We start from the raw sequence: 27,592 nt of genomic DNA on the forward strand, positions 1-27,592 counted from the left end.
AGAGTGTACCTATCTCAAATTAGAACTTGGTGTGTTATGAGAAGAATTCGAGTTACTGAAGAAATGAGTGCTCGCCCTGGAAACAAATGTAACTGGAACTTGTTAGGGGCTCAAGTATCTCATGACCTCTCAAGTAGTGCACCACTAATTCGGGTCCCAGATAAGAACAGTCAAGTGCATAACACTGGTTGAAGGTAGACTAGTTTTATTGGGAGACTATTGTCAGGGAAATGGGTAATAGTTTTTCTAATAAAGATAGGTGGACCAGAACCAGGGTGTGTTTGCTGGGAGCAACAATTGATTATGTTACCGACAGATTATTAGATTTTAAGGGGGGATAAAGAGAGCATTATTATTCATCTGGGGACTAACGATATTAAATAAATACAATAACCTGACCATTTGTTGGGTAAATATAGGACCATGCTGAAAAAATGTCACAGGTTAGGTCTGAATGTGTATGCATCAGCAGCAGTTCTACTCAGACATGATAGGAGGGTTTATATGCTGAAAGCCTTGTGGATTAACTGGACTTGAGGGAATCTGCAAGACTCTGTGGGGGAAATTTTTATCAGCATAGTCTGCACTTGTAGTTAGAAGGAATCTACAGTGGAATCTTGTTAAAACAAAGTTCAAGGGACCAAAATTTTCACTTTTTGTGATAACGAGGTTTGTAGTAACGAGATCCCCCAAAAGTGTCAAAATTTTAGTTTTTTTTTTTTTGGTACATACTGTATATCTAAGAATAATAATATCAAAAATAAATTAATAAAATAAAATAAAATAAAAACAAATGCCTTGTCTAACAATACAGTAATGGGAATAACATATTTTTTTAAAGATTTTATTTTATTTGTAAGATAAGCTAAGAGAAAAGCAATATTAACGGAAATTAAAATATCGTACAGTATATATTTTGATATATACAATATTTTAGTATCATAGTAAAAAGAATTACAATCTTAATATAAAAGGAGACATACAAACCATTAACTTTTTAATAAATTAATCTAATTTAAAGAACGAATCCAATGTTGTTTGCACAGTTTTTGTCCTATATGCATTTTTAACTACAGCACAGACGTTTTCAAATGCAATAGTTGTTTCTTTATCAACATTACTGCAGGCCAACACATTCTCTGTTATGTTCAATGCATTTTGGGCATCTTTTTTAAATGCCAATGTGTGCATTTCTTCACTTTTGCTGTCGCTGGTAACAAAAACATCATTTTGTTTGGACCCAGCAGTTCTTCTGGTGTTGGCATTGCAGTGGTAGCAACTTCATCATTCACCTTCACAAACTCTTCAAATTTGCCAACAAAATCCACATGCTCCTTCAAATTCCTCCATTCCTCACTTGCTATCACATTCGTGTGCTGGACCATGTTTTTTGATGATATTCTCTCCAAAGCCACTCTTTCTGAAGCGATTGATTATTACACTTGATGTAATACTTTCCCAAGCAATAATCTGGATGCTATCCATAACAAGATTATGGATAGCATCCAAGACATTCCAATTTGGCTGCAAATTGTTCCCTCCTATGTTGCAGATCAAGTACCTTATCAGGTGGGCTCTATATGCTGTTTTGTGGTTATAAATAATGCTTTGATCCAGTGGTTCCATTAAACTGGTGGTATTGGGGGTAAAAACAACAGCTGTATATTTGCCAACTTAAGTGTCTCTGTGCTGTACAACGGTCTAGAATCATCAAAATGTTCCTTTTTTCTGAAGCCATTCTTCCATCCAATTTTGACAACCAAGACTGAAATATTTTGACCGTAAGCTAAGCACTTGTATTGGCCTCATAATCACAGAGAAGTTGGTTAACTGCTTTAAAACATCTTGGCTTGGAAAACTTACCAATCACAAGTGGATGTAGTTTTGTACTGCCATCTGAATTGCAGCATAGCAGAACAGTGAGTCAGTCTTTGTTTACTTAATTTTCCACCATGAAAAGACTCTCCTCGAACAGCAAATGTTTTGTTTGGCAGCAAATTATAAAATAAACCTGTCTCGTCAAGATTAAAAATATCCTTTATCTCATGTTTTTTAAGGATGGACCGTACAGAACACAACCAGTCTGTAGCCTTTTCTTTGTCGACTAATCCAGACTCACTGCAAACATTTTGTGAAACCAAGTTATTCCTGTCCTTAAATCTTTGGAGTCAGTCACCGCTGCATTTGAAGTCGCCAATCCCATGTTACTGCTAGATAATTTGCCTTTTCTTGCAAAATCGGACCTGATATTGGCAAATTAGATGCACGCATTTGTTGGTACTACTCGAAAAGTTTTGTTTCAAGCTCCTCGTGTTTTGTACCACGAATTTGTTTCCTGTTTCTCATCGCTGCTCCAGTGTCACGCACTTCTTCAAGTCTTTTTCGGTTTTTCAGTATTGTAGATAAAGTAGGTAAAAGGATGTTGTATTCCTTTGCAATGTCCATTTTGCTTCTTTCCATTCTGTCAGCCTCTTGTATAATTTTTAGTTTAATTTCCAGGCTTAATTCTGCCCGTCTACATTTTGTCGCCATAACACTGCTAGATAAGATTTAATATAAACAAATTTTAAATTAATTTAAAGACAAGTTCCGAAAAAGACATCAGCTCAGATAAAATGGCATAAAAAATAGATTGCTATATACGATAGCAAAAGACTCTTTGAACTGGGGTAACAATTGCAACTTATTTAACAACTCATCCTCAGAAAGATGTTTTTCAGAGTGCACTTGACATTGTAGCTACCATAAACTGCTTTTGTTTCTAACAAGTCAGTGCCATCCTTCGGGAAGTAGGGAGCCAGGTGGCCGGGGGCAATAATCAGATTGCTCTGCCAAGATTTGTATTAAATATATGAAATGACAATATTTATTTCTCATGGGGTGAAAAAGAACTTTGTAATACATATTAACCGAATTTTGTAATGAATATATTTACATAGAAAAAAGCCTATCCTTTCACAGGGGAATGGTATATATTTACCTAGAAATGAGTACAGTCTGTCCTCGTATGGCACGATAGTTGTGTTTCTAGAAACCCTTGTGCAATGCAAAATTGTGCAATATAAACAACAGGCCCTATTGGAAAAACAGGGTTAGGTGCCGGCCACCCAAGATTGAACACACATTTGTAACCAAACACAATAAATAATTGTAATAAAATATTGCTAATGCTTTTGCTTCTATCGTAAGCAAACTTGTTTTTTGTTTGATTTTCTATCCAAACAGATAACAGCCGTTCCATCTCTTCCAATTCTTTGTGTCTTAATCTAATGGATTTTAATTACACTTTGAGTTGTTCCTGCTATGAAAGTTGTTTTTATTTTCTCTGCGTTCTTTGTAATTCTTGGTGTTGCCTCATTTAGATCTGTAGCACGTGCAATATCACATAGTCTTTCATTTCGCTCAAAGCGTTTCACAATTTCATATTTTTTCTCTATCGACAGAGGTGGACTGGCCATAAGTCTTACCAGGGAAACCCCGGTGTGCCGGAGGCCGGTGTGATTTTGGCCATAAACCATAGTATGAGGCCACTATAAATTTTCCCGGGTAAGAATTTTTGATCCAGTCCGCCTCTGTTTATTGATATTGCTTTTCTCTTTCTCTCTGAATCTGCAGTGTCTTCACCAGGACGCTTCCTTTTCACACTTTTTAAGTATTTTACTCATTTTTAGAGAATAAAGCACAATTACAAAAGGAGGCTTGCTTGATACACATAAACAAAGCTGAGCACGTGAATAAACAACACCGTAAAGGCAGAGATACACTATTAACACCTCACATTTTACTCAAGCACATTTCTAGGGGTTACTACCATAAAACAATAAAAACAATTTCCATTTACATTTCTGCTAGTGGAATCTGTTATAAACTGGTAGTAAACTCAATCTAATTGCATTTGCGATTATACCGATAGCTGGAATTGTGTTGGTTTTTGCGTTATTATGGTGAAATGTGTTTCCCCTTCACTGATATAAAACACATAAATACATTTTCAGAATCTTCTCTTCATTCCTACCGTGTTGCGTTCAGTTGGGGGTGATTCCGTGTTTGACTGCCATTTCTTGTAAACACTAAGGCGAATCGTGCATAAGCGAATTCGGTTCGTGTTATATAAGATATCGTTCCCTTATTTATAAATTGTGTATGATCGAATTTGTGTAGTGTAAACATGTGTTATACGAGGACTGACTGTACTTTGTAAACTTTAAATTACTTTGTAAATTACTTTTTTTAAAATGAGTACTTTGTATAAACCGAGTTTGTATTAACGAGATTTTACTGTATTTTGTAAAGATGGTGTTCATTTGAACAAAGGTGGTGCAAGGATTTTTGCCAGTATATATGAGAATACCTTAAGGGTTCAAAGAAACTGCTAGATTGGGAGGGGGGGAGAAAGGTAATATAGATCAGCGTTTGTCTGATCTATATTACCTTTGCTTGCACTCTCCTCAAGAATTGTTTGTTACCACAATGGCTGATGTTTGCAAGATGTTCTGAGTGTAGCAATGTTTCGAATGAGTGGGATGTGAAAGATAGAGAAACAAGCCTAAATAACTTCAAGGGGTGTATCAGGATAGTAAACTGTAGAAGAATACTTAAAGTTTTAACTGTGTCTGTAGTAATGTCTGGAGTGTTGCCAATAAAATGACTGAATTTGAACTCCTATTTAGGACATCTAATGCTGACATAATAGGGCTAACAGAAACGTGGTGTACACCCAGAAATTGGGGATGATGAGTTCCACTCATCATCCCCAAAAGCAACCTGAGTGCAAAAAGAGCTTTTGTTGAGTCTGAAGTTAGGTCTGCTAGCATAGAATCTGTGTCGTGTGAGTTAGTTGGAAGCAAAGGTATAATGAAAGTGGGAGTGATCTACAGACCAGAAAATTGTGAAGAATAACAGGAGAGTCTTTACTTGCAAATGGAATGGGCAAGCAAGTGTGAATGACTTATTATGGGTGACTTTAATCTGCCTCAGATTGATTGGAATAAGTGGGAGGGAAACTCACCTTGGGGAAAAATTTTTCTAAATAAATTAGATGATTATTATTTGTACCAGCATGTTAGAGATAATACCAGGGGTGAGAATATTCTCGACCTCATTATTAATAACAAATCAGATGACATCACAGGGCTTAAAATACAAGAACCATTGCCAGGTAGTGATCACACAGTTGTCAGTTGGAAGATGAAGAAAGATGTTGCAGTAGTTAAGGTAAAGGCATGGATTTTAATTTCAGAAGAAGGGACTTTGACAGTTTAAGACTCTATATGGCATCTTTGAACTGGGCAGATTGCCGAAGGATGGCAAATATATTTGAATTATGGAACACTATTAAAGCAAATGGACGAATGCAGATCTGACCAGTCAAATAGAGCAGAAAAAGAGTGTGGGACAATTACAATTACAGAGCAACGAATAGTACTGAAGCCTACAACAGCTACAAGTTGATTTGTAATAGTACCACAGATAAAGTTAGAAAGGCCAAGGCTGCATATGAGAAAGCACTGGCCAAGAGAGCAAAGAATGGGGACAAGGAATTTTTCATGTATGTGAATACAAGGAAGAAAAAAGCAAATCAGATTGAACCCTTCTGCACTGGGTGTGCGAAAGTCTTAGACAACCCAGCTGATGTCGCAGATGAAGTAGAGTTGCTAATGATCAGTACTAAGTAGTGCTCCTTCAGGGTGGCTTGAACAGGCTGCAAGAACGGTCAGAAAAGTGGCAGCTATCTTTTAATGTAGCAAAATGCAAAGTCTTATACTTGGGAATAGCAACCCCAAAATAAATTATACTCTTGGTGGGTTTGAATTAAAAAGAGAAAGAAGAAAGGGATCTGGGAATTATAATTTCAGTGGATATGAAGTTTTCTGAGCTGTGTAAACAAGCAGCAAGGATAGCCATGGTGTTCTATTGATGATTTTTCAAACATTATCATGTAGAGATATGGAGGTCATGGTCCCACTGTATAAAGCAATTGTAAGACCACATTTGAATAAGGTGTTCAAGTGTGGAGACCTCATCTGAAAAAAGACTGAGCTTCTTGAAAGGATCTAAAGATGGGCAGCTTACATGGTGAGATTGGAAAATGGGTGACCATATAGTTTAAGACTCCGAATATGTGGGCTACGGAGCTTGGCAACCAGACACCTCAGGGGTGACCTTATTGAAGTTTATAAGGGGTTAGTAAAATGAATGAAGATGGAATTTTCACTGTTATAGAGGATTCCAGAACTTGTGGGCATAAATTCAAAGGTCAACTGGAGAGTTACCTATGTGAGGAGGGAAGCAAATGATTTCTTACTTGCCTGGAAGATTACCCATGCTGTGGAAACCTTGCAACATCCGTCACTCCAGAAGTTGTTGACAGTGCATGATCTGGTGTTGAATAATCAATTCAATACATTACCAGTATCTTAGGTATCTCATACATTTGTACCACTTAATATAGGTTCTTGCTATGAGAAAGGTGTCAGCACAATGGGTCCCAAATTTTTTGACAGTAGATCAAAAATGCTCAAGAGTTGTCAAGTCAAATGAACATTTGCATTGTTTTCAAGTAGATCCAAAAATTTCCTTGCAAAGTTTGCAACCATGGATGAAAAGTGGGATGAAATCACTTTCAGATAGAGATAAAGGAGCAGTCCAAACAGTGGAAACAAAGTATTCTCCCCCCTTCCAAAAAAAGTAAAGTCAATTCCTTCTGCTTGTAAGGTGAAGGCATTGTTTTTTTTGGAAAGCTTGTTAATGGATTACTTTCAAAAGGCCAGACAGTCACAGAGGCATTATGCAGACCTTGAAGCATTTGCACATAAGCATCAAGGACAAATGCTGAGGAAAACTCAGCAAAGGAGTCTTGTTCCATCAGGATAATGCACCTGCTCACAAATCTGTCACAACCACAGCTGCTGGTATGTGAGTGTGGCTTTGAAACCTTGGACTGTCTCCCATATTCATCAGATCTATCACCATTGGACTTTCGCCCATTTCCTAATTTGAAAAAATACCTGGTTGGCATCCATTTTACCATCGACAGTGATGTCATTGCTGTAGTGGATGCGTTCCTGTAGGCCGAAGAGAAAACTTTCTTTGCAGTGGAATCAGTGCATTGAAGCATCCCTGGCAAAAGCATATTGATTTCAAAGGGGGTTTTAACACACTTTTCAAATGTCCCTTGTACAGTAGAACTCAGTTAATTCAAAGTTCAAAGGACCAAAATATGTTTATTTTGATTTGAATGGGTTTGAAGCATTGGTAAAAGATCAGAGCATTCATTATTAAATAATCAAGAGAAGTGTTAATCAGATACTCTTATTAACACTGTACAGAATTTTTGTAATTCCTATTTAAAATATTAATAACATTTAGTTTCATTAGTTTTTTTGCTAGTTTTGGCAGTATATTATTGAGTTTCTGAATTTAGAGACTATTGCATCTATCGAATTTCACAAATTTTTGAAGGACATTTGTAGGGACATTAAAATTAATGTGAGCACAGTTAGGTAGTGAGTTAGGCAAGTCAGTGATGCTGGTAGAGGTTTGTAGGATACATCAAGGTCAGGTCATCCTTGCGCTGTAGTGACTGTGGAAAAACTAATTTGGGAAGACCAACACATTAAAACCTGGGAAATGTGTGTGGGAGTAGGAATAGGCTTTAATTCATTGAAAACTATTCCAGATATCTGAATACAGAAAATCGTAGGATATAGCATATTTTTCTATCAAACTCTTGAAGTTTGCTGAACTGTTCTGTGGTTTTTATCCCTCATACTAACAGTATAAATTATAGTGGCTCTCAGCTTATATAGTGTGGTCTCCTTTGACATGGTTTCTATCATGCATCTATTTCACTTCTCACAGCAGTTGATTGTGCTAGGTGGCGCTTATTAATGTTTTCCACAATAGGTATATACAAGTTTTTCAAGGTCATATTGATTATCTTTCATATAATGTGTCCATTTATATACAAATTGTTTTAATCTTTTGACATCACAATTCTTTCTAAGTAATTGCAGGTTATAAGAGATGGTAGCATAAAAATAGATTTAAATTCAGAGAAGATTGTGGCTGTTGGTTATTGGCTGATTTTTTGCTTTATGAAAGCTGGAATTCAGATCCAGAAGTTGATGAAATTGAGTTGTGATACATAAGTGGATGTAGAAGATAGTATGTTGTTAGAAATAAAGATGTAATGACAAATTTTTTTTGACCTTTTAAAATATTGATTTGATTTTTGACTATTTTTGCTCTAATGGTGGGCAACAAAATAAAATTTATTAATTAAAAAAAATATTTATTAATTAATTAGATATTAATATTTCACTGCATTTATGTACAAAGTTTTCATTTTTATAAATTTTTAAAATTTATAATTCCGTAGCCGTTCATCTGCTAGACCAGCGTTTCCCGAACTGTGTTCCGTGGAACACTAGTGTTCTGTGAGATGTGAACAAGTGTTCCATGAAAAATCCTAATTAATGATTAGAAAAATAAAATAAAAAAAATGAATTTTGCATATTTGTTGTGTACACCACTTTTGTATCATTATAATTTTTAACATTATTATTATTTTTTTTTTTTTTTTGGTTATTAATATACTGGCATTGACTAATAATCAAATAGACCATAGAACACTTTATTTTGGCGGGCTTTGCTTAGAGAAGTATGCATAAAGGTAATGCATCTACAAAAAAGTAGCAATGTTGTGGTCTAATATGCCATTCGTATGCAATTTAGCCTGGAGTACTTGGGTTGAAGAAGAATTGGAAGCGAACCGATATCATAACTAAACTCTCTTCCTTGTATAAATTTTTTTGATAATTATCAGTATTTTGAAATATTATTATTAAAATAAATGACCATGAATTTGTAGTTGAAAAAAGGAACTTTAAAATGAGAAGCAAATAGTCCTAGTGGTGCAACTGTGGTTGGTGAAAATGAACATAATATTGTCACACTTCAAAGTAAGAATGAACAATCGCAGCCTTTTGTTCCCCCAAAAACCGAAGTGAAAAAACAGGAACCAACTAATAAAAGACCAAAACGAAAGTATAATGACAGTTATTTGAATTTTGGCTTTACACGTGTTGGAAATAAAGATGCTTCCGATGCACAGTGCATCATATGTAAAAATATTAGCAAACAGTTCTTTTGGCTCCCACTAAACTTGGTTCGTAAGTGTTCCGTGATTATTTTGAGATAAAGTGTTCTGTGACTAAAAAAGTTTGGGAAACGCTACGCTAGACCCACATACACACACACATTCAGGTGACTTGTACCTGAAAAGGTTGCTCCCTCAGTCTCTGCTGGGATTTAAATCCACATTCTTTCAAATGAGTGATAAGGTGCTAAATCAGTAAACTGGCATAGAGGAGATTGAACTTTGTCAGGATGAGTGTCATTATTTGTTGAGTGGATGCTATGAGTTGATCACCTGACAGAATGAGTTTTCTTCTACAACTTTTCCTAAGAAAACTTATTTTTACGTAATGTTTTAGGCAGTGATTTCTCTCTGGTTTTTCAAAAGTGTGTTTTTTTTCTTTTTTTTGTGAAGTATCCAGTGGCATTTATTATATTAACTAACTCCATTTTGTCTTTAGTTAATTTTATAGCGACCCTTTCTGTTTTTCAACAAAGAAACTTCTATGGACTACCCTGTATATTGCAAATACTTGTAAATGATATCTGCCATTTTTATCACTGTGGTTTGGATATGAAATGGATATTTTTAAAATGAGATAAAGGTGGTGATATGATTTATGAAATGGTGTTCCATTTGATTCTAATTGAAATGTTTCTGTTTACACTTCACACTTATTTTTTTTTTTTTTTTAAAGGAGGATTGGACAGTATGCTCTCGGTGTGAAACATACAGACCCCCAAGAGCACATCACTGTCGCATTTGCCAACGTTGCATTAGGAGAATGGACCATCATTGCCCTTGGCAAGTATCTTATTTCTGTATGAATGGTTTTCAGATTTTAATGTATTGTTTGAAATTGTATATGATAACTTCTGTACACTGATTCCCAAAAGTTGTGGCGCCTCCGTAGCCAGGTGGGAAGGAGCAGCAGTGCGTAGCACACGCTTCTTGATTAGACCGGGGTTTGAGCCCATACCCACCAAATACTCACAGAGGATGCAGAAAGGTCAGGGAATGACCACCACATATCCCCAGAGCAATATGGCCTTAGTTGCTAATGCTCCTAAAAACCAAACAACAACAACAACCCAAAAGTTGCAACTGCAGTTTTTTGTTCAATTTTTTAAACATTTTACATGAAATCCCGATGGCTTGATATAACTTAAAATGATAAATCTGATGTGAAATCAAAATATGATTTTAAGCCCTGGAAACTGTGAATCGGGTGGGTTATAAAAAGTGAGTTTTAACTGGCTGTTACTAGTAGCTCCAACTTCTTCTGATTTATGTAACAACATAAATACAGACGCTCCATCAGGGACTGTATCAGAAGCTTTACTAAAGTCTAGATATATAATGTAAAAATTATTATCTGCATCCAACTGTTTAATGACTATATCATAGTAATATACCAGATTGGTCAGGAACAAATCCATATTAGGATTTGTTAACAAATCCATATTGGGATCTATTCATGATGCCATTCTTGCCAAGATGATCCTGAATGGCATCCTCAACCATAGACTGTGTGATCTTACCCACCACAGATCTGGTCTGTAGTTACCTACCTCCTCTTTGACACTACTTTTGTGGAATGGTGAAGACATTATTTCTTATTGACACATCCAAGAGGCATTAGCAGATCCAAGGTAATCTTCCCAGAGTTCGATAATGCTCTCATTAACATTCCAAACGGTTTAATATACTCGTATTCAGTTTTTTTAATTATAACTGAATATATACCATCATCCTCTGCTTGTCTGAGATTTATATCATTTATTTTATGCAGTCTTAATTCATGATCTTGAAATTGAAAGTGACCAATAGTTGCACATTTATATGTCTAGAAGGGAAGGTCAGCAAAGAGTTGCAGTACCTCATAAGGCCACCCCAATGGTGGTCTCTTTCCCTGATGTTAGAGAAATTGGAAAGTATTCCACATTACTGCCAGATCAGAACATGTCAAGAATAAGTTTCAAAAGTGAGTCTTGACTTGTCTGTAAAGAGAGCATCGGCCTATTGGACTTGACTCTGAAGGTGTTGTCTGTAACAAGTTAGACTGGCTTTCCTATGAGAAAAGATAAGGAAAATACAAACCACGTGTCATCTCACATACAGTCTCCTTTCCTGAGACTCTCCATATACATTGTTTTGAAACTGTTGTTCCTGTGGCTAATGTTCTTTTTACAGATAAGTTAAAACTCATTTTTGAAACTTATTCTTGACATGTTCTCATTTGTCAAGTATGTGGAAAACTCCCCCATTCTCTGATGTCACAGAAAGGAACAACTATTTTTGATAGTCTTATGAGGTATTATGATGAATGGCTGTGCCAATCTCCACATCTTTGAGGATTGAATTTTTATTTTAAAATAAGTTCATCTTCAATCCATTGATGATAATGCCCAGAGAGTTCAGTGGTGGCCCTAAATAGGAATACTCTATAGCAGTGGTTCCCAAACTACTGAGATCTATGAACCCTTTCAAAAATCAAAAAGAGTTTGCAGACCCCCATATACGTGTGTATATATGTATGAGCACTGGGTTTTCTGAAAAGAACATTCAAAGTTTTATGTTTAAAACAACTCAACTTTATTCTTATTTTTACATAAATATATAATAATAACTTTATCATCAATTTGCTATACATAGAATGAATAATTTGACCAGTTCCAGAGGGTCCAGTTTCACGAACCCCCCAGGAACTGGTCTATGGACCTTCAGTGGTCCATGGACCCCAGTTTGGGAAATGCTGCTCTGTATAGTTATATGGTATAAAAATATATAATTATATATATCTACTCTACTTGCACAAAAGAATTTTATTATTTTTTTATGAACTACCGTATTTCCCCATGTATAAGGCACACTTTTTTTTTTTGAAAAATTTTGGGTCTAAAAACTGAGTGCGTCTTATGCAGTGGTTGTAGATTTTTTTTACTTGCATTTCCCGCTTTTCGCACTTGTTGTCTTTGTGTTCGTTGTTTCGCACTTGTTACCGGTATATTGGGTTACGTTTTGCTACATTCTGCCCAGAAATGGCTCAGAAAAGATTTTCGTACAGTGCTGAATTCAAGTTAAAAGTGATCTAATTTACAAAAGTGAATGGAAATCGTGCTGCTGAACATAAGTTTGATCCTCCTCCAACTGAGAAAACAATCCGAGACTGGCTACGGGAAGAAGAAACCGTACTGAAAACACCACGGCAGAAGAAGGCCGTTAGAGGCAAGTCAGCAAAATGGCCTGATTTATAGAGGGAATTGAAGATATGGATTGAGGAGCAAAGGGCAATTGGAATTCCTGTGTCCACAAAGATGGTTCAGTGTGAGGCAAGAAGAATTGCTGATGAAAAAGAAGGTACTGATTTCAAAGGAGGACACAATTGGTGCTTCAGGTTCATGAAATGGAATGGACTAAGCAGGCGTACACGCACCAGACTTGCCCAAAAGATGCCTGAAAGCTATGAGCAGAAGGTCTTTGAATTTCATCGTTTTGTCATTCAATGTCAGAAGACACATCAGTTTGAGTTGGGACAGATTGCAAATATGGACAGTCCCCCTTCAATTTTATGTCCCAAGTAACAGAACTGTTGATAAGAAAGGGATGAAAACTAACTGTGAAGACAAGTGGACATGAAAAGAGCCATTATACAGTTGTTCTACGGAACCATGCTGCCTTCTATGCTGATTTTCAAACACAAAATAATGCCAAAAGAAGACATTCCTCGAGGAGCGATTGTCCACGTTCATGACAAGGGTTGGATGGATCAGGATGGGATGAAGATCTGGTTTGAGAAAGTTTGGAGCAGGAGACCAGGTGGGCCCTTGCGTAAACCTGCCCTATTGGCGCTTGATCAGTTCAGGGCACACATAACAAAAAACACAAAGAAGATTCAAATACAGATATATACAGTTATACCCAGTTATTTATTAACAAATAAAGTACAAATAAAATAAAATAAAAGTACAAAAACCAGTAGCTTTCGGAACACGTGTCCCTTTATCAACTGATAAGTTAATATAAAATTTGAATACATTACAAGCAAAGTGTGGCACGTTAATCATGCGTCATTGTTGTAGCATGGACGTGTGCTGCTTTATGCCAGTGATCATCCATCAATAAAACGGTTGTCTCTAGGATGGGATGTAGACGCATGCCTTTCTGGCGATTTAATGCCTTAGGATTGTTTATTATGTTTAGTGACTCTAGCCATAGGCGGTGGCGAAAGTGTCGTGCGTGGTCCACTATCTCAAAGTCGCGCTTGGGGTCAAGATCGTGGTTGGTAGCCCAAAAATGTTCTGCGACCGCGGACTGGTCAGTTTCGGCAAGCCGGATTGCTCTGTCGTGTTCCGTGAGGCGATCCTGGAGACGTCTCGATGTCTCACCTACATAGCAACTGTTACAGGTGATACGGTACACTACATTGCTGCGTAAGACAGGTGTGACAATTACCCGGTAGGAACCTACGTTCACTTGTCTCCAGTGTGAAGACCCCTGTCACACCTGTCTTACGCAGCAATGTAGTGTACCGTATCACCTGTAGGGCCTGTAACAGTTGCTACGTAGGTGAGACATCGAGACGTCTCCAGGATCGCCTCACGGAACACGACAGAGCAATCCGGCTTGCCGAAACTGACCAGTCCGCAGTCGCAGAACATTTTTGGGCTACCAACCACGATCTTGACCCCAAGCGCGACTTTGAGATAGTGGACCACGCACGACACTTTCGCCACCGCCTATGGCTAGAGTCACTAAACATAATAAACAATCCTAAGGCATTAAATCGCCAGAAAGGCATGCGTCTACATCCCATCCTAGAGACAACCGTTTTATTGATGGATGATCACTGGCATAAAGCAGCACACGTCCATGCTACAACAATGACGCATGATTAACGTGCCACACTTTGCTTGTAATGTATTCAAATTTTATATTAACTTATCAGTTGATAAAGGGACACGTGTTCCGAAAGCTACTGGTTTTTGTACTTTTATTTTATTTTATTTGTACTTTATTTGTTAATAAATAACTGGGTATAACTGTATATATCTGTATTTGAAACTATGGACCCCAGTACTCCAGGCCCATTCGTTACAAAGAAGATTGCTGCAGAGCAAAAACAAAACTTGCCATCATACCTGGAGGCTTGACATCCCAGTTCCAACCACTTGATGTCAGCATTAACAAACCCTTCAAAGCTGCCATGAGAGACGATTGGAACCAATGGATGAAGTCTTCTGGGGACAATTTGACACCAGCAGGAAGAGTGAAGAAACCAACTATAGGAGAAGTTTGTACCTGGGTGAAAAGATCTTGGGATAATATCAAGATTGAGATTGTTGTCAAGTCATTTAAGAAGTGTGGCATTTCAAATGCCATAGATGGAACTGAGGACCAGGCAATATATGAAGACAGTGATTTGTCATCAGACACAGATGAGGACAAGCTAATAGATGGGAGTTTTGACAGTGATGAGGTGTATGAATTTTATGATGAATAAAACTTGAGTTCAATAACTTTATGTAATACATTTTTTTTTTCAAATTTCGGGCCCCAAAATTAAGGTGCGTCTTATACATGGGGAAATACGGTACTTAACTTTACACAATATTATGAGCAAATGAACTCACACATTTTACATTATTATTACTTATTTATTTATATTTTTTGGTTACCTTAAACATTAAAGGTATAGTAACTACATATAGTATTACAAATATTGTGTATGGATTGAAGGTTGGGAAAACAGAAGATGCGTGTTGACACGGGATTTCAATTTCTTTAGGAAATTCATGCCAAGGACATTTTTTCAAAGAATAAAAGTAGAAGGGATTAATGAGGAAGAAGAAAAAAATTAGTTTGAGTTTGGAGCTGAACTATGAATGGATGTTGACTAGTTGAGGCATGTGTTTGGACAGTTTTAGAAATCAGAGGTAGAATTATTGATACTATTTCAGAACAGTGCTCATAGAAATAACTGTTGAAAAGGCTTGCAATGGAAATTGAATCTCTGTGCTTTAAGACTGGGATGAGTTTGTAAGAATTGGGCAATTAGTCTGGCTATAATGTGAGATGTTAGCCATAATGATACATATTTTGATTTGTCTTAAAATTCAACTGTGCAGTAATGATGCATTTGCACAAAACAGTGTTATAGTTTGAATTTTATGTAGTGTGAGGCCTTATGCCCTAAAATTTTTGTTAGGCTTGCTATTTAGAAAGAGTGTAGAAGGCAAGAATATCTTCTTAGAAAGTAATCAAGGAGCTCTCACCTCTTAGTTGTTTTCTATAGAAATATTTAATGGCAACTGCTTACAGAAATAAACCGTGGAAAAAAAAGCTTGACCAACTTGCAAGATAAAATTACAACAGATTGAAGAAAAATTAAGGGAAATTAAGTTTAGAGATATGCAAAAGATTAAGTTAAAGACTAAAAATTAAAAACTAAACTAACTAAGCTTAGATGTGCAAAAGATTACCAGGAATGTAATTCGAACATTTAACATAAATATTGTAAGTATTAAACTCTAAATAAATTTTATGTGGTACTGGACTTCTCTAATGCTCTGTAGGTAAAATAAGAAGTAATACATACATTAAATAAAGACTGCTTAAAATGTAGTATTTTTCTTTTCACTTCACTGGAAACCTCTCTAAATGCTGTTTATTTGCTGATTAATTCATAACCATAAAATATTTGATGTACGCTAAAAAAAATAAATAAAAAGCTGCAAAAAGACTGAATTTAACAAATAGTTTGTGCATCAACAAATAGGTGATGCACCTCTGACCAGTCAACCAACTAAGTTTAAATAAAATTATTTAAAAAATTAAAAGCACTGTCTGTACCCAAAACTGTTGAATTCACTTGTCTGCTGACAGCTTGGTTACTTATTTTTGTACTGTTTTTGGCTTCTTTAGTTGCAAAATAACGGATGTCAATTTCCACTACATCAGATTACTCACTCTTTTACCTATTGAGGTGGTCTGTTTGCTTTAAGTTTCCTAGGACGTCATCTACAGATTACACTGGCAGTGATCAGTGAAAAATTCCACAGAACTATGCTTCTATGTGTACAGTTTGCAATCTCAGAGCTTAATTGTACTGTTAGTGACACATTATGCTGTGCAAAAGCATAGTCATTATTTAGAATTTGGACCACTAACTTCTGCACGGTTATAATCAAGTTTTAATAGTAGTAATACCATGGAGAGCTGTGCTTTTGACATTAGGCCATAGTTGTTAACCCAGAAGTAATACTTTGAAATGTAATTGTAAATACTGAAAGAATTCTCTGCAATCAGGAATGGAGGAATGCATGAGTTCTGTTACTTACTGACCTGAATGTAAATAGATCAAACACTGGTGTAAAACTGCTCTTTATTTAAAATGTGCTATAATATAAAATAAGACAAAAATAAAGTATAAAAAAAAAATTTTAAATGCACTAAATAAAATAAAGAATAATCAGATGTGCTTGGTGGGAATCATGTAAAAAGCATTCCATTTTGTTATAAAGAATATTCATATTGTGTACCACGTCATCTGCCCATCCTTTCTAATAATATGAGCCGACCAGGCTAGCCGAGTGGGTAAAGTACCTGCCCGGCAACCCAAAGGTCGCGGGTTCGATTCCCGCCTCGGGCTTGGATCAAAGTACTGCAAAAAAACCTTGTGAGGTGCAATATGGCCACAGAAGCTGATGCACCAACAACTACCAAATCAAAATCAATCAATCTAATAATATGCCAAATTCTTTAAATTTATTCAAACTACCCATTTTTACAACATAATGGTATTTGTTCCAACAATCAGTTACTCTCTAGTGGAAGGAAAATTTTTACACTTCTATCCAGGAGCCATCTTTTTTTCAATTTATGTCCCCTTGTGTGCATTGTCTGAGAAAGAGTTAGAATACCATTCGTCATTAAGTTTACTTGATCCATTTAAAGCTTTAAACATTTCAGTCAGGTTTTGCAATTGCCTAGTTTCCAAGCATTGCAATTTGCAAAACTGAAGTCTTTTGTAGTAAGAGTACCCCTTTGTGTTCTTGACTAAGCTGGTTGCTATTATTTGCACCCATTCCAAGATTTTCACATCTTTCTTATAATGAGGCTTTCAGACCTGTATGCACTGCTCAAAATGTGGCCTAACCATTGTCCTATACAATGAAATAATCACCTCCTTCTACCTGATGGCAAAGTTCCTGTGTATCATCGGATAGAACCCCGAGAATTGTTCTAGCTACGGGTAATTGTTCATGTTGGACAATTACCCGTAGGTCTCCTTTTTCTTCGCCACCTTAAATGTGTTACCACCTAATTGGTATGTTATTCTGAGATTACTGCTGCTCATATGCAGTACCTTGCATTTACCAGTGTTAAACTTTAATTTCCACTTCTCAGCCCATCTGCATAATTTATCTAGGTGTTGCTTTATTTGTATGTCTTGGTTCCTGTCATTAACTATGATACCAACCTATGTATCTTCTGCAAACCTTAGACAATAAGTTTGACATGCCTTGATCAGTATCTTTATTTAAGACTAACACAGAACAACTGTAAAATGTTGAGAAATATGGGATTTAATCATTGAAAATTACAATGGAATTGTGTTGTGTTTTTACATTTAATATACTTCAGAGTTTACTCATATATGAATAGTATTTGAATTATAGTCTTATTTTATTGTGTGGTATATTTTAAGTAAAAGTTTTATACCAGTCTTTGGTCTATAATTTGTAATGTGGTTAGCAAGAGACAGGATTTATAATGGATAATTGCTAATAGTTAACATTCTTAATAGATGACCTATAGCATCCTTTTTTGAAAAAAAAAAAAGATATTAATTATATTCAAACAGTAGCTCCTGCGCTTGCTATTTTATAAAAATAGACTATAGAAAGTTGTACTTTGTTGCTGAAAAGTTCTTTTTTTTTCCAGCAGCTAACTTTGGTTTGCTTCTATCTATTTCATAAAAAAAAAAGTATATACATGTATATTTATTGCTTTTTGAATTAATTTTTAACTTGGATAATTTTTTTAATATTTAAGCTAATGTTTCTTCATATAGCTAATATGAAATCTTTATTGAGCAACACTAAAATGTGTGTTGAAATTGTGTATTTAAATTTTTTTAGGATCAATAATTGTGTTGGAGAATTTAATCAGAAGTATTTTATTCAGTTCCTAGTTTATGTTGGTAAGTATTCTTGAATTTTGTGTATATTCCATAATAATCATAAGATTTAAAGTTTCATTCTGCTGCATCATTCTTTCTCAGATACAATTTAAAAGAACAGCAGTAGAAGAGATAAATGAACAGAAAAGTCAGTTTAGTGAGTTGGGATTTGAATTGAATGGATATTTACTGGCTGATGCATATGCTCAGATGAATTTGGAAGAAAGAGATAGAATTACAGCTCCTAATTTATAACAGGAAGAAGACAATTTGGAAATATCTGTAGAAAGGCATGTAACAGAAACTGAATGTCTGTGTGACAGGTGAGTTTATGAGAAATCATTAAGTAATGTGACTGCCCTTTTTTTGGATTGTGTAGGTGTTTGAAAGAAGTTTTTAAGGGTACTACCCCAGGTCTGTGAATAATAGTTCATGCTAGAGCAGATCTGTGATTTACACAGAGTAAGGAGCTGTTTAGAAGAACAGTAGCTGAGGGCGAAAAAAAAAAAAAAAAAGCCTAGATTTTTCAATGCAGAGGAAGCAATATTTGCCATATGCTTTATGCCCAGAAAGGTTAAAAATCAAGGTTATTTCCACTAATAATAAGTGATCTAATCTAGAAATGTGCATGTTGTTAAAATGAGCAGGAGAGCAGCAACCTCTTTTTAATGAGAATTATTACAGAAATCAGTTTTAAGGGATTGCAGTTAACTAATTTTTCTTCTCCCCACTGGAAAATAATGTTTAAGGAACTGGTGGTTAGAACTGGTGGTCAGAGTGGGTTTACTAGAATGAAAAGTTGATTGTAGTGTACGGTTATCAATAGAATGATGGATAGCATTTCCAGCCAATGGTAGAAGCTCATTTTTACAGTAAAAAAATGTAAGTGAAAGACCAGAGAACCTTGGGGATTAATAAAGAAGTTGGGAGGCACAAATGAAATGCTCATTAAGATGCCAGAGAGAAAACTTGGCTACCCAATTGCAGAAATTGGAAAGCAGATCATAAAGTGGATACTTGGATACTGGTGCATTATCAGTTACCGTTGCTTCACCCACATAGCAGGCAGAGTTGAATGCTATTGAACTTTGTCCTTTGATTGGTTCTTTTTGTCATCAGAATGTTAAGTTAGCTCCACATGAATTTGTTTGGTGCAGTATTGTCACCTTTGCTTCACTTGCATTTTCTCCCCCTACTCAGTTTATATTTTTGTTTGACTTGTTATTCACTGTTGCTTTACCCACAGTGAATTTAAGGCAGTGGTGACTAATGACTAATTCATGCATTAAGGATCTGCAGATAAAGAAACCACTAAGTGGCAGTGATCACATTGTACTGATGTGGGATTTACTCAAAGATGTAACTATCAACTACCATCAGGAGTGAAGGGAAGAGTTTTTGCTTTCGTAAAGGTGACTACTGTGGTCTCAGACAATTTTTAAATTCTATACAGTGGGACCAATTGATGATGTTGCCAACAGCAAATTCTAAATGGGGTGCATTCAAGGAATTAATCTTGGAAGCTACTAAGCTTTTCATATCAACTAAAGAAATAATATTTTAGGTTAAGGCCTAAATGGATGTCAGATGAACTGATAACAGAGAAGAAAAATGAACTTGTGGCAGAGAAGAAAAATGCATGGGATGCATATATATATATATTATCAGGTGACACAGAAGACTATGATAGATATAAGCTAGTCTGTAATCAAGTCACAGAGGAGGTTAGGCAAGCGAAGGCAGATTATGAGAAATCTTTGACAAAGGATGCAAAGAAAAACAGCAAAGAATTTACATATGTAAATTCTAGAAGGAAGGGGATGAATTAGATTGGTCCACTCGATATCAGTGGTTTGAATGTTGGTGATCCTGCTCAGGTAGCTGAAAAACTGAATGAGTATTTTGCATCTGCATTCACACATCAGGAATTCTGTAGGGAAGTGGAGGCCAGAAGTTCATCAAACTCTAACAGGAAGCTAAATGATTTTATAATAACTGAGAAGAAAGCAGTGGAGAAATTGTCAAAATTACACATAAGAAAGGCACCTGGGGTGGATGGGAGCTATCCATTTATATTAAGGGAGGCAGCAAGGAAATAAGCAAACCCTTAGCCGTTATTATGAGAGCATCTTTGGATTCATGGGAGGTCTTCATGGACTGGTGATGTGCAAACGTATCCCCAATTTACAGAGGGGAATAAAAGAAATTTTATTCCTATACAGGAATTTTTCTAGCAGGGATAAAGAGGTGATTATTCCCTTGTATAAGGCAATGGTCAGGCCACACCTTGAGTACTGTATACAGGTCTGGAGGCTTAATTTTAAGGTGGATGTAGAGCTGTTGGAACAAGATTAGTGAATGGAACAAAGGGTTGCTCTTACAAAGAAAGGCTTAAGTTTTACAGATTACGGTTTCTGGAGACTAGACACCTGCAAGTTGATCTGATTGAGGTGTATAAAGCCTTGAATGGTTTGAGCATGCTCAGTGCTGATGGGATTCTTTCTCTTGCTCAGAATAATCACCTGAGAGGGCATAAATTCAAATTGAGGAAAAACGGATGTAGGATAGATGTGCCGAAATTTGCCTTTAGCCAGCGGGTAGTTGGTTAGTGGAACAGACTTCCATCCCTTGTTGTGGAAGTTGGTAGCCTAAATAAATTTAAGGCTCAGCTGGAAAGGTATTTCGAACAAATGGATGGGTGAAATGGGAGTGGGTTTTTTTTTTTTTTTTGACTGATGCTGCATAAGCTTGCTTTCTTGTATCATATGCCTCTACTAATGCTAAAAGGGTGACACGAGTCATTACAGACCTGTTAGTTTAACGTATTTTCTGGGGAAAATAATGGAGTCCTGGTTAAAGAAGCAATGGAGGACCATCTAGACAAGACTACAGTTATAGTTCAGACACAGCATGGGCTTGTTAAGGGGAAATCTTGTCTGAACAGTTTGATTGGATACTACAATGTGAACTAGATGCAAAAAAATAATTTTTATATATACTTGATTTCAGGAAAGCTTTTGATTCTATTGCACATAAAAGACTGCTGTACAAGTTGGAGCAGTATGGCATTAAGGGCAAGTTGCTGCTATGGATAAAGGGATGGTTGAGTGGGAGAAGACTGAGAGTGGTGATCAGTGGACGCTGCTCTTCGTGAACTAATGTTATTAGTAGAGTCACCCAGCATTGTGTGTTGGGACCATTGCTGTTTTCTGTATTTATCGATGATATTGATGAAAGTAATTGATCAGTCTTAATGTCCAAGTTTGCAGGTGATACAAAAGTTGGTAGGGTTGTTAATGGCAGTAATGATGGTACAATGCTGCTACAGGATCTAGAAAAGTTGGGCAGATGGGCTGAGTGGTGACAACTGAAGTTTAACATTGACAAATGCAAAATACTCCATATGGGTAGCAGTAACCCCAGTGTGATGTACCAACTGTGCAGTACTACACTTAGGGTAGAGGAGAATGATAAAGATCTGGGGGTAATTGTACACTCAGATATGAAGTTTCCAGAGCATTGCAGACAGGTGCCAAGTTTTCTCAGTGATATACAGGAATTTTGCTAGCAGGGAAAAGGTGATTATCCCCTTGTACAAGGCAATGGTCAGGCCACATCTTGAGTACTGCATATAGGTCTGGAAGCCTCATTTTAGGATGGATGTAGAGCTGCTGGAATGGGTACTGAGAAGGGCAATGATATTGGTGTGGGGAACAAAGGGGTGCTCTTACCAAGAAAGACTTAAGTTCTGAAAATTGCAGCATCTGGAGAGTAGGCACCTGCGAGGTGATCTGATATTGTGTGGTTTGAGCAAGCTCAGTGCTGATGGAATTCTTCTTCTTGCTCAGATTATGAATTTGAGAGGACATAAATTGAAATTGAGGAAAGACAGTTATAAAATAGTTGTGTGGAAATTTGACTTTAATCAGCGAGTGGTTGATTGCTGGGAGAAACTTCCATCTGAAAGTTGATAGCTTAAATAGATTCAAGGATGAGCTGGACAGATTTTTGGAGTGAATGGATAGGTGAAATGGGATGTTTTTTTTTTTTTTTTTTTTTTTTTGTTAATGCTGACTTACTTTCTTGCATCATATGCTTGTTTGTTTGTTATTTGGTTTTTAGGAGCATTAGCAACTAAGGCCATATTGTTCCGGGGATATGCGGTGGTCATTCCCTGACCTTTCTGCGTCCTCAGTATTTGGTAGGTATGGGCTAGAATCCCGGTCTAATCAAGAAGCGTGTGCTACGCACTGCTGCTCCTGCCCACCTGGCTATGGAGGCGCTGCATCATATGCCGCCACTAATGCAATGAAAATTGGATTTTTTTTTTTTCTCCCTCTGTTTTTCATTGAAATCTTGTTGGTTGCTATTGTTTCACCTGCAAGTTGTGGTGAAACTACCATACAGCTATATAATCACTGGAGAGAAGTTGGGGGGTGCAAGGACTAAGGAGGCCAAAAGAATGTTTTGGTATGGTTGTTAAAAGATCATTGGTTCTGGCAATGCATGTGAAGGAATTGTGACTAATACTACATTTTTACGAAAATCTCATTCCTTTACTTGAGCGGTGTGATAATATCTATTACATTTGCAAAGTGAGCAAAATAATGAAATTGAATGAAGAAGTCAATCTTTGCAGATTGACTTCTTCAGCAGCAGCAGTTGTTTTATGATGCATATTGAAGATCATCCTTTTTATCCAAAATGTTGGCAGTATCTTCCTATAAACCACATAGTAAAAATGAGTTGAAGAGGTAGGGCAATTCAGGTAATTTCTTTGACAGGTGCCAGGTGTCTTACTCTGTTTGCCACTGGACATCAGTAGGCCTACATCAGGACAGACTAATTATATACAGTAAATCCCCGCTATTCGTGGTATCTGTATTCGCGATCGCTGATTTAATTTAAAATGAAACCTAAAAAAATGTGAATTTTAAAGCACCGTGAATATTTTCCGCCAAAAAAAAACATGGGCGTGGCTAAAATTATCTTTCCCGGTCAAAACAGCGCTCAGTGAGTGTGGGGGGGGGTGACAAAATCGCGAGCATGGATGTTTCTTGCTAATCCTTGTTCAGTATGTGCTATGCGCTTGTTATGGAAGGTTTGGTCGTTTGCTTTTAATTTATATATGCTTAAAAATTGAATAAATTTATCTATTTATAAATTGATATGCTTACAAAAGTGATAAATCTACTGTTTTGCAGTGTAAAACAGACTTTTTCGAGTGTGTTAACGGAAGAAAGTGACTTTATTGTGGACAAGTTCTTTCTAACCCGTAAAAAAAATATGGCTACGAATAAGAAGGGAAATGTGAAAATATCAAAGAAGGTGATGACATTAGCGAATAAAATTGAGTTATTGGACAAAATTTCTAATGGTGAAGCTGTCTCCTCAGTGGCAAAACATTATAAAATCAATGAGCCAACGGTACGATCAAAAAATAGGAAGAAAAAATCCGCCGTAGTGTCCGTGAAAACGCGCTAATTGCTTCAAAAATCTGCTCTGTAACTCGTGATGTTAAATTAGACAAAATGGAAAAGGCTTTAAATCTGTGGATAGAAGACCGAACTCAAAATAAAATTCCGTTAAGTTCATTCATCATTTGTGAAAAGGCAAAACTCCTTTATCAACACTTTAGCGAACCTGGTGATAGCACTGGCGGGATAAGTTTTTTAGCTATCAAAGGCGCTGGTTTGAAAGATTTGTTTGAAATTTCTAATAAATATTACATTTAATAAATTGTTTCTTATTTTCATTTTGATGCCATATGCTTGCATTTCACTATGTACTGTCTATGTACATAGTCATATTATGAAGGTACATATAATACATACATAGACAAAATTTTGGACTAGTTTTTCTTATAAATTTCATACTTTGGAATGGAACCCCTTTATTACTATGGGAGCCATAACTCACTATTCGCGTTTACGGTATTCATGACATTTCTCAGGAATGTAACCCCCGCGAATAACAGGAGTTACATTCCTGTACTTTGTTTGCAATTCTGAAGTTCATGTGCTATATTAGTCATCTGAAACAATGAATGGAAAATTTCTTCATGTCAGATGCTATGTCAATCAGGAACAGCAGGATGGTATCAATGATTAATTATATCCAGCCAAAGCATGGAAAAAGCATATGTAAAGAGTTGAGTGACAGTTTAGCTATTTGCCTTTTAACAAGTAATTCAGGTTTAAGTAAATATGGTTTTAAGATGTTATTGGCTTCCATGATTCCAATGATTATGTTGGCAATATGGCTTCCCAAAACATTATGCCTGTCAGTAGATTTTTACCATCAGCATTTCTCTTTCCTAATTATCTGTAAAGCACAAGCACAATAAGTAATGATTTTTAGAGACATTTTTTTAAAATGTAAACTCATTTGGAATGTATTTTTGTGTAATTTTCCAAAAACAAAAAAAAGGAAGGGGTGAAAAAATTTGAAAGAGGTTTTTACAGTTTTTATAGAGGAAAGACAGAATCAGCAAAGCTTGATATAAATCAGATGAAAATTGAGATTGGAGCTGTAGACTGCTTTGTTTAGAAGTTTGGAAATATTGGAAATATTGAAAAACTAAGTGCTTTTTCTTGGAATTTACTAATTAAAGATACACTAGCTTCTGGCATTGTGGTTTGTCCTGAAAACAAACTGAATGACTTGAAGTAAAAGGTGATGAATTAAAGTAACTAAAGGGAAGGGTTATTGCTTCCGTAAAGGCGACTACGATGGACTGAGACAGTATTTAAATTCTATACAGTGGGACCAACTGATGATGTTACCAACAGCAAATTCAAAATGGGAAGCATTCAAAGAACTTATCTTGGAAGCTACTAGGCTTTACATACCAACTAAGAAATATTGTTCAAGGTTTAGGCCAAAATGGGTGTCAGATAAACTAATGAGGCATATGGCAGAGAAGAAAAATGCATGGGATACTTACAAATTAACACATGACACAGAAGCCTATGATAGATACAAGTTGATCTTTAACCAAGTTACAAAGGAGGTTAGGCAGGCGAAGGCAGATTACGAGAAATCTTTGGAAAGGGATGCAAAGAAAAACAGCAAAGAGTTCTTTACTTATGTAAACTCTAGAAGGAAGGGATGAATCAGATTGGTCCACTTGATATTGATGGGTCAACTGTTGATGATCCTGCTCAGGTAGCTAACAAACTAAATGAATATTTTGCATCGACATTCACACATGAGGAGTTATTCAGCGAGGGGAATGCCAGAGGTGTATTCAACTCTGACAGTAAGCTAGAGAATCTTGTAATAACTGAGAGTAAAGTGGAGGAGAAATTGTTGAAGATAAACACAAGAAAGGCACTTGGGGGTGGATGGGATCTATCCAGTTATATTAAAGGAGGCAGCAAAGGAAGTAAGCAAACCCTTAGCCATAATTATGAGAGCTTCCTTGCACTCAGGGGAGGTACCCGCAGACTGGAGATGTGCAAATGTGACCCCAATTCACAAAGGAGGATCAAAGGCTGACACAAGTAATTATAGACCTGTGAGTTTAACTTCTGTTACAGGAAAATTAATGGAGACACTGGTTAAAGAAGCACTGCAGGATCATCTAGAGAAGACTTCAGTTATAGCTCGGACACAGCATGATTTTGTTAAGGGGAAGTCTTGCCTGACCAATTTGATTGGATACTATGATGCAGTCACAAAAGAACTGGATGCAGGCAATAACTTTGATATTATATATACTTGGATCTTAGAAAGCCTTTTGATACTGTTGCACATGGAAGACTGCTGCACAAATTGGAGCAGTGTGGCATTGGAGGCAAATTGCTGCTATTGATAAAGGGTGGTTGAGGGGGAGAAGACAGAGAGTGGTAATCAATGGACACTGCTCATCGTGGACTAATGTTATTAGTGGAGTCCCTCAGGGTTCAGTGTTTGGTCCATTATTGTTTTCTGTATTTATAAATGATATTGATGGTGGTATATCAAGCTTAATGTCCAAGTTTGCAGACGATACAAAGGTTGGCAGGGTTGTCAAGGACACTACTGACACTATGCTGCTGCAACAGGATCTGGTAAGGTTGAGAGGTGGCAAATGAAGTTTAACATTAACAAATGTAAAGTACTACATATGGGAAACAGCAACCGCAGAGCAACGTATCAACTCTGTGGTACTACACTGACAGTGGTAGAGAATGAAAGGGACCTGGGGTTGGTTGTGCAGGCAGATATGAAGTTCTCTGAGCAGTGCAGATGGGTTGCAAGAGTAGCTCATGATGTATTGTCATTGATATATAGGAACGTTTCTAGCAGAGATAAGGAGGTGATTATTCCTTTGTATAAGGCAATGGTCATGCCACACCTAGAGTACTGTATACAGGTCTGGAGGCCTCATTTCAAGAAGGATGTACAGCTGCTGGAACGAGTACAGAGCAGGGCAACAGATTAGTGAATGGAACAAAGGGGTGCTCTTATGAAGAAAGGCTTATGTTTTGCAAATTACAGTGTCTGGAGACCAGGCACCAGCGAGGTGATCTGATAGAGGTGTATAAAGCCTTGAATGGTTTGAGCATGCTCAATGCTGATGGGATTCTTCCTCTTGCTCAGAATAATCACCTGAGAGGGCATAAATTCAAATTGAGGAAAGACAGATGTAGGATAGACTTGTGGAAATTTGCCTTTAGCCAGCAGGTGGTTGGTTGGTGGAACAGATGTCCATCCCTTGTCATGGAAGTTGATAGCCTAAATGAGTTTAAGGCTCAGCTGGACAGGTATTTCGAACGAACAGAGGGGTGAAGTGGAAGTGTATTTTTTTTTTTTTGGCTGATTCTGCATAAGCTTGCTTTCTTGCATTAAATGCCTCTACTAATGCTAATAGAGTGGCTTTAGAATGGAATGGCTAGACAAATAGTTTTAAAAGGCCCAAATATAAAATTTCATGAAAATCCATCCACTGGGCATCCTTCCATGCACAGAGATAATAGGCACATGCGCATATATGTATGTGAATGTGCCAGAAACGTGTAAATACCATTTTCCAGTGTCATTATTTTTATAAATTCAATGTTTAATTATATGCTAAGTTTACATTTATTTAACTAAAAATTCAGTCTTGGAATGTTTTAATTGTATCTTTTATATAAACCATTGGGACACTTGTAAAATTATTTCTTTGAAGTTTAAATTCCAAAATGTTTTCACTGAAGAATATTGCTTTTCATATGTGTCTGTATTAAATTGAAGTAATATCTCCCTCCTAGTTTGTTGGGATTTTCAATTTTTAAGATTGA

The 27,592-nt window shown here is 36.5% G+C and overlaps 1 protein-coding gene across 1 annotated transcript in view; it reads left to right on the forward strand.

The window, feature by feature from the left end:
• Dnz1 (DNZDHHC/NEW1 zinc finger protein 11) overlaps positions 1-27,592 on the forward strand; it is a 115,053-nt gene that overhangs the window by 32,770 nt on the left and 54,691 nt on the right. Inside the window, exons 3-4 of the mRNA XM_090381350.1 lie at positions 9,837-9,943; positions 18,283-18,344. Coding sequence (XP_090237476.1) covers positions 9,837-9,943; positions 18,283-18,344 — 169 coding nt within the window. The remainder of the gene's footprint in view (positions 1-9,836; positions 9,944-18,282; positions 18,345-27,592) is intronic.

The sequence above is a fragment of the Mastigoproctus giganteus genome, chromosome 9, assembly GCF_048544385.1.
Source record: "Mastigoproctus giganteus isolate SK-2022 chromosome 9, ASM4854438v1, whole genome shotgun sequence".
Lineage (NCBI taxonomy): Eukaryota > Metazoa > Arthropoda > Arachnida > Uropygi > Thelyphonidae > Mastigoproctus > Mastigoproctus giganteus.